Below are 8,667 nucleotides of genomic sequence, written 5' to 3' on the forward strand. Positions count from 1 at the left end.
TGAATTTGTTGCTTGTTGTGATTTTGCTAGGTTCGTTTAAACATTACTAAGTATTTCTTGCTTTGATCTGGAAATGGTATAAAACTCTTTTCACTACTGTTGTTATTGGGCTTCCATTTCATTCGGGAGTACGTTTACAACCCAGGAGAGATACTGTCTACATGATCATTACTGCACAAGGCACACACTCTTTTTAAGTAAAATTTTATTTAAATTAGAAACAAGCTTGTTTTACATGCCAATTCCAGTTCCTCTCCCTCCCCTCCTCCCCTGCCCCCTACCAACCCCTTATCCCATGCCCTTTCTGCTCTCCAGCGAGGGTGAGGCCTTCCATGCGGGAATCTTCAAAGTCTGTCATCATTTGGAGCAGGGCCTAGACCTGAGAGAGTATCCCTCCATGTGGAATGGGCTCCCAAAGTCCATTCCTGTACTACGGATAAATACTGATCCACTACCAGAGGCCCCATAGATTAACCAGACTGACCTCCTCTTTCAGGGAGTCCGGATCAGTCCTATGCTGGTTTTCCAGCTATCAGTCTGGGGTCCATGAGCAACCCCTTGCTGTGAGTTTCTCCAGCCTAGTTTTGACCCCTTTGCTCATCACTCCTCCCTCTCTACAATTGGATTCCAGAGTTCATCTCAGTGTTTAGCTGTGTGTCTCTGCTTCTGCTTCCATCAGCTACTGGATGAAGGTTCTAGGATGGCATATAAGGCAGTCATCCATCACATTACAGGGGAAAGGCATTTAAGGTAGCCTCTCCACTATTGCTTAGATTGTTAGTTGGAGTCAACCTTGTAGATCTCTGGACATTTCCCTAGTGCCAGATTTCTCTTTAAACCTATAATGGCTCCCTCTATTATGGTATCTCTTTTCTTGCTCTCCTTTATTCTTCCCCTGAGTCAACTTTCCTGCTCCCTCAAGTCCTCCTCTTCTCCCCTTCTCATTCTCCTAGCTCCCTCTCCCCTCCCCCATGCTCCCTATTAGCTCAGGAAATCTTGTCCCTTTCCCCTTCTCTAGGGGGACCATGTATGTCTCTCTTAGGGTATTCCTTGTTTCCTAGCTTCTCTGGCAGAAGGCACACACTCTTAATGCCTGAAGTATCCTTACACCTCTTTACAAGAAAATGGGTAAAAAATTCCTTATAACTAGGTTCCATGTCACCAAGTCACCTTTGCCTAAAGGCTTCCTGGAAGCCTCTGGTCCACCTAGCCCGAGGTAGCATTGCATTGCGCACTAGATTTGCCTGAGTCAGTATAATGTCATCCCATATGGTTTGAGTACAAACAGATGCAGTGTCAGAATCGAAAGAAACCAGATACCTATGGAAGGTAGAAGACATGACAAGGGCCTTCTGTGCAAAAGTTCCACTACCTTGCTTACAAACTCTGGAAAAGTTAACTATACTTGAATATATATATATATATATATATATATATATATATATATATATATATATAGAGAGAGAGAGAGAGAGAGAGAAATTTATGTATATGAATGGCATCTTGTTGTTTGGGAGTGTTCTTGTCCCCACGTCTTGTAATCTCTAAACTTAGTTTCAGGGTTGAGGGAGTCCTTCTAAAAAAAAGAGTTGATGGATTTTCAACCTAAGATAATATGAACTGCAGAAATTCTTTGAACTTTAACTTGCCTCTTACAGAAGGTTACATTGTTAGTTAAATTGGGACACTTTTCACTGAGGAAGGTGTACTCTCAGGACATGTTTTGATTGTACATAACTTTGTGACTGTTTTAATACTTTGTAGAAGACCATGAGCAAAATTAGGACATGCCCACAGTTTGTTTTTCCTGTGTCCATATCAGCTCCTTTCTAGAACCCTCACTAAAGAAATGAATATCCCATAGCAATATTGCCCTACAACAATAAACAATCTAAGTGTAATAATGGATATTATGGCCACCTGTAAGGTTAGCCCTGAGAAATAAAATCAGTTAATCTCCCCCAAAACAAACCCAGAAATTTTAACCCTAATTTTCTAGCTATGAAAGGGGAGGGGCTTGATGCCCTAGTAAGAAGCCAAGAAGTTATTTTATACCTATTTCATCGCTAACTCATGCAAAGCTATAATTTAATGAAACATTAAAACACTCTTTTGGCTTTTGTAGCCTGGTACTGTTTAGAATTCAGATACTAGTTATTTATTGATTCTGTGTATGAGTATATATATATATATATATATATATATATATATATATATATATATGAAGTGTGTTTGTGGTGTGCACGTGTGGGTGTAATGTATTTTCCTTTATCATTTTCTGCCTTATTCCTTTTGAGGTAAGGTCTCTTGATGAACTCAGAGCTTTTGGGTTGTTTTTTGTTGTTGTTTGTTTTCAGCTAGGCTGGAAGCCAGCATGTTGTGGTTGCACATGTAATTACAGGACCACATCTGTCCTGTGGTACTGGAATCTCAAGTCTGGTCCTCATGCTTGTGCAGGAAACACTCTTACCTGCTGAGCTCTCTCTCAAGCCATAGCCTAGCACATATGTAAAATTATTTCTCACGTGTTAGGCTCAGGAGAGGAATATATATAATATATATATATATATATATATATATATATATATATAATATATATATTATATATAATATATATAATGTTTTTCTAATTAAGAAAAACAAAATATTTTGTAGTTCTGTGATTTAAAAATAATAAGCCTTGAAATTGAAATGTGCTCTTATATTCTGTCATTCTTTTTTAGGATATAAAATTAGACAAAGCCATTCAAACTTTTTATTTCTTATTTATTTACTGACATCCAAAGTTTTGTACAACAATTTTGCTCACTGTAAAGCAATGTTAATACAATATTAGCACCCCCACTTTAAGTAAGCCAATTTTAAGGACATTTAAAGCCCAGTGTTAATTTATGCCCCACCCCTGTTTGAGCCACATAATTAGCGTAAGTTCACTACGGCACAAGCCATGTAAAGCTCAAAAATACTAAAAGCACTCTCAAAAAAAAATCAAGTTTTTAAAAATACAAATGTAACTAAAGTGCCAAAGGTAAGCTTTAGTTTACTTCAAGAATGCATTTTCTGAAAGCAAGATTTAAATCTGACAAATCTACTGACTACAAGGTTTTTTGCCAATTACAGTGAGTAGCAAGCTTATTTGTGTTAGCAAGTTGGAGCAGAGGATAGAAAGTCCGAGCCTTCTGTCTGACTTGCAGAAACAGAGCTGAGCTCTAGGACTTCGGCACCCATCAAGTTGAGTAAAGTTAATAAGCAGGTAGATGATGTGATGATGCTCGCACAGCCAGGTGATGGAGATCCCGAGTGGCAGTTCTGCAGGTTTTTAGAAAGAGGGCACTGCTCACCCAAATGAAATGAGTTTCCTTCGAGGAAAGAATTTCAGACAGTGACAGCTTAGAAACTTGGTCAGGAATCCTCCTCTGGGGCCCATGGTCACACCAACACGGTGGCTCCGTGTTCTGCCTATTAGCAAGATAAATTCTTCACAATCTTTTGTGAGAGATGGCTCTGCCTAGTTAGTAACCAGTGGCAGCAGAATACACAAAGTCAGGAAGTGCTGACCCAGTAAGGGAAGCACTCTGCTTTAGACTCGGTTCGTAACACCCTCCAACTCTCAAACATTTTCATTTCAATTGCAAGATTTCTTATAATGGAATGGTGATTGAATGAAGAGAGCAGTCACTCTGTGAAAGTATGTATGTATATATATATATATATATATACACGTGTGTGTGTGTGTGTGTGTGTGTGTGTGTGTGTGTGTGTTACAAAACAACACAAGAGATGTTGTATCTCTTATCTCTTTTTGATCTCCTCATTTACGGAGTAGAATCTCTAGATTTACAGCACAAAATAAGCACAAACACTGTTTTATGACAACCACACGAGTGCATGAGCGATGAGGAGCATCAGAGAGGAGGGATCCAATTAGATTTTTAAACTTTTATCTTGTTCATTTACCAACCCTCCTATACAGCGTTCTTCACAGTTGACTGGCATTTCCAAACCTGCTTTTCTCTACTTGGTGGGCTTCATTCATTGTATTTTGAAAGCCCAAATAGCATTACTGTTTGCACCTTGAAGAAAATGATTTGTCTTTTACTTACAAAGATAATTCATTCTGTAAACTTCAAAACAATTCATGAACAACAAAAACCCAGACACCCTACGATGCACAGCTTAAAGCTGTATACACGCAATAGGACTAAAAATCACCATTTTTTTTAGTGGAAAAGCTAAACTTTATCCTCTCCCTTCTTCACGCTACAGCCACTGAACAGGGTCACACTAATTTCAGACACGTGTGTGCTCCCAGTACCAGGGACCCGCCCCATCACAGTGAGGTTGGTAAGAGGGGTGTCACCAAGAGGAGGCTCAGGCTGCTCTGCCTTGAAGCAGCAGAGCTCAGCTTTAAAATGCTCCTGGAAGGACTTGCTCAGCCAGTAGAGTGCGAAGGGGTTCACACAGGAGTTGCTGAAAGCCAGCACCCGAGAGAAAATGGTGATGATGAAAGGAACGGCCGTGGGGGCATCATAGCTTTTGTACGTGAATGAGTGGTAGAGATACAGGAGGTGATTCGGCAACCAGCAGACAGCGAACAGAGCCACCAGCACCAATACCGTTTTGGCAATTCTCTTCCGGGATTCGATCTATATGGGGAGAAAATTGCGCGCACACACAGAACAATTCATTTAGCTGGCAGAGAACAAAAACCATCCTCTAGATTGACATAGGAATTTACAGTTAACAAGCTGGCCTCCCTTTGAACACATGGTGATGAGCTAACTGGCTGGGACACATGGGAAGTCTGCCTGTGGATACAGAATATGACAAGTTAATTGGCATGGTAACCTGTGATCTTGGTCTCATTAACTCTCATTCTGAGGCCTCCCACCATCCTTGGATGTTGAGATACTCTAGTTAACTCAAGCAGTGCTGTGGAATCCCAAGTGATTTAATTTCACTAAAAGGAGAGAGTGATACTATTCAGAGCAGCTTTCACTGCATCCTCAGAGGCTGACAGGTGAGAACAGTCTTCTGCAGTTTAGGAAAGTTGTCAGGTTGGTACTAAAGTTGCTTTTAATCTATAGGGATTTAAATCATGTAGTCAGAGGAACAAAAACAAAATGTGCCATCCATCACATATGAGAATACTCCTATTCACATCTGTTAATATAAGAGATGAACCTCATAAAATAGAGGCTCAGACAGAGCAAAGAGAACTGGACCACATGGACACTAGGCAAATACAGCTTATATAGCTTCAGCCTCATGAGCACAGCTATTCAACTAACTGATAAAGTACACAAAAGGCATACTTCTTTCTCTCTCCTCCCTCCTCCCTCCTTCCTTCTCCCTCCTCCCTCCTCCCTCCTCTCTCCTCCCTCTTTCCTCTCTAAATGGCACCACTTCTCTCTTCTCCAGAATAGAAGCATCCCTGACCACCAATCTAACAGGACAAGGTTTGGGACTATCCTTTCATTCTGTACTAATTTATGAAAGGAGAGCACACCTAAGTCCTGCAATGGTTTTAATCAACTGTATTGTCACTTTGTTCTTCTCTTGCCATGGGCACTTCATTTCACCCTCCCCAGACCTCAGGTTGCTCATCTGTAGAGAATGTCAGATTCTCATCATCAGTGAGTAACGTCAGATGAGCCTTGCCAGTTTCATCATTCTGTGCATTTCTAATACTCTGTGATACTTTCTAAAGCAAATAATGCTTTGCTTTATAATCTCACGTTATGCAGACTCCCTTACTATTCTGTAAGATAAATAGGTTTTATTGCCCTCACAATCCCACCACCATGTCTATAATGCTAATAGTCTCACCAGTGACTGAATGCAGACACTATTCTGGGAGTTGTATCTGTCTGTGCCTTTTAGTCCTCTTGTTTGTTTCACAGAGAAAAAACTTGGGCTCAGGGAGGTCAAATAACTTGCTCAGCATTGCTCAGTGTGTGATACATTTGGGACTGAAAAGAGAGGCTGTTCTTATGCCAACAGCAGTAGACTGCTATTGGATCTCTAAACAGATAAATGCAATGTATCTCACTAAAAGGTGGCAAGGCGGGGAGCTCACTTCTAAATTCAGGGTATATTTGCAGGAGGACCAATTCATACATACCTGCTTTCGGGCATGGCTTTGCTCCTCAGTAGGTATATTCAAGGTGCTTTTGTAAAGTGTCCTGGCAATCAAAGAATAATAGACAGAGATAATCGAGAGTGGGATGATATAGAACACTAAGAAACACAACAGAGAATGTATTTCTTGCAAGAGCCTCTCAGAGACAGGGTAGGAGTTACACGATTCAAATGTCACGTTTCTGTTAGGATCTCGGAAAGTGTATACATCTGAGAATATAGCCTCTGGCAGAGCAAATATCATAGACATGATCCAGATGCCTCCAGCTTTTGCACAGGTCTTCAGAATAGCATTGGAGGGCTGTCGCTCAAGTGGCTTCACGACCGCCTTGTATCTAGAAGCACATAATGACAAGCAGGGTTGGAATCAGTGACACATGTAACTTTAGCAATCGTCCACTTCTTCCTCCTTTCCCAGCATAGAGAAACAACCAGAATTGGCTGTAGTCCCAAGGACACAGAATATACCCAGTGATTTATTTATTCTAATCAGCTTATCCCTTACTTACTCCTATGAGACATTTCATATCTGCAATTTTGCAATTTTGTAACAGACCTTCTATTTAGGACAAATATTTTCAGCGTGTTTTTCTGTGTGACTTGAGAATACTTCATCACCTATGTGTTGCCATAAGTATTCTAAAGAAGTCCTGCATATGTTAGTGACTCATGTTAATCAAATTAACTCCCCTGGATGAGTAAGCAGTCTTCAATCTTCCTAGGTAAGATTTCCACCAGAAAAAAAAGCAGAGAGTTCATGTTTTCCCCATTCATAAAGGCTACTTCCTTCCCTAAGCTAATGGATCAATTGGGGAGATTAAGGTAAAATCAGCAGCTAGATCCCATGCAATGATGCGACCTCATTTAGACAGACACCTTAAAACCTGTAGTCTTTACAGAAGTCTGCCCTTAATATAGACAGTGAAGCAACAACCTCATTATCACTGTCATTATGATGATGATGATAATAATGATAACAATAATGACACAGTTCAAGCTTTTGCTTCTGTCAGATTCCAGAATCTAGAGCTCTTCCTGAAGTAATGCTGGGCACTGATTACCTACAGGCATCTTTCAAAAATTTTAAAGCACTGCTTTTAATATTTAAAGCCTCATTTTCACGATTTCATGGTTATTCTGCAATGGTTATTAAGAAAAACACAGTATTCAAACTAAAAACACCTTAACATGGAGCCCCAACTCCCTGACAGTAAGAAAGTATGGCACAGTCTAGCCACAGGACTCTAAAAGTCCATCCAAATTAATTTATTTCTCTGGGAATGATAGTCACCACATGCTTATAGAGAAAACAAATAGAATTAAGTAGTGACATGACGCTGAATTACCAGGGTGCTGAAAACCTCACTGTGTTCCTTCTGTTAGCTAATCTGGGGACTTTCAAACATATTTGATGCATTTTCTCTCTTTACTAGCCTTCTGATACATGGTAATGCACGGTCCATTTCACACCTATGCCAATGTTTTCATGTTGACTCTGTTATACCACTAGGCTGCACTAATGTATAAAGCATGAGTATTTTTCTTTGCACCTGCAACAATTTGCCTGACTTAATAAGCCGGAGGAAAATAAAAACACCGTTTGCTATTCTTTCAAGCAAACAATTACATTTCAAAGAAAGAAAGCCCCCTGCCCAGCGCACATATTTTCAAGCACTCTTCAGATGCTAACAAAGGCATTTTAACATTTTTACCCTAACTTTTATTTTAAAATGCTACTGGATTTTACAACCTTACAATTAGGTTTCACAGTGTAAGAAAAACCTGCCGGTAGCCAGTAAATGCTGAGCACAAGCTTTTCTTTTTTTCCTTCTGCCTAATTTCCCATCCCAGCAACAGAACAGAGAAAAGAAACTCACCTGTCAGCGCTGAGAATTGTTAGCGTGAACACTGACACACCAACAGAAGTGAGCCGGATGAAGGAAAGCACTTTACAACCGATCTTTCCAAACAGCCATCCTTCTGCCAGGTAGTGGGTTGCATCCACAGGCACACAAGTCAGCAGAAGTAACATGTCTCCAAAAGCCAGGCTGGTGATGAAAATATTTGGAACTGTTTGCATGGATTTAGTCTTGAAAAAGACTTTGATGAGGATGGCATTTCCGAGGATGCCCACTGAAATTATCACAGTATAAGTGATATAGATGGCACACAGTGCTTCTATTCCTGGAGAGTTGTCTCCGGTCCATCCTTTATGTGTAGTATCGTTGGAGACGACAGAGCTTGATGATTCTGTGTCATTTGTGATGGCAAAGAAAGTCTGATTAGGTGACTGAGGCTGCCTTTGAGACATGTCTCCTGCACTCTCTGCCTTCACTACCTCTTCTCTGCTTAGTTCAGATGTACTTGACTGTCACGTCTAGTGCCTACGTCTAGTAATGAGGTGGTGTCAGGAGAACAGAACAGAACGGAATGGGAAGAAAACCCAAGACAGCAGGCTACTCCTTCCCTTCAGTTCTTCTGTGTCTCCCAGCATGCTTGGCTAAGCGCTCACAGATCTGGCACTAG

At 40.5% G+C, this 8,667-nt stretch overlaps 1 protein-coding gene across 1 annotated transcript; it reads right to left on the bottom strand.

The window, feature by feature from the left end:
• Nucleotides 1-4,232: 4,232 nt before the first annotated feature.
• Nucleotides 4,233-8,452, bottom strand: Brs3 (bombesin receptor subtype 3). The gene is made up of 3 exons (XM_027433408.1): nt 8,019-8,452; nt 6,125-6,476; nt 4,233-4,646 (listed from the first exon to the last, which is right to left on the bottom strand). Exons 1-3 carry the CDS (start codon nt 8,450-8,452, stop codon nt 4,233-4,235), a joined length of 1,200 nt encoding a protein of 399 aa, XP_027289209.1.
• Nucleotides 8,453-8,667: the final 215 nt, after the last annotated feature.

The sequence above is a fragment of the Cricetulus griseus genome, chromosome X (assembly GCF_003668045.3).
Source record: "Cricetulus griseus strain 17A/GY chromosome X, alternate assembly CriGri-PICRH-1.0, whole genome shotgun sequence".
NCBI lineage: Eukaryota > Metazoa > Chordata > Mammalia > Rodentia > Cricetidae > Cricetulus > Cricetulus griseus.

Bases quoted from the DNA above. Each gene is read 5' to 3' on its own strand.
- Brs3 (XM_027433408.1), bottom strand. From the start codon at position 8,452: ATGTCTCAAAGGCAGCCTCAGTCACCTAATCAGACTTTCTTTGCCATC. The intron at 6,477-8,018 runs GTGAGTTTCTTT...ATGTGCTTCTAG, and splicing joins ACAATTCTCAGCGCTGACAG to ATACAAGGCGGTCGTGAAGC. The intron at 4,647-6,124 runs GTATGTATGAAT...CTCCCCATATAG, and splicing joins AAAGCCATGCCCGAAAGCAG to ATCGAATCCCGGAAGAGAAT.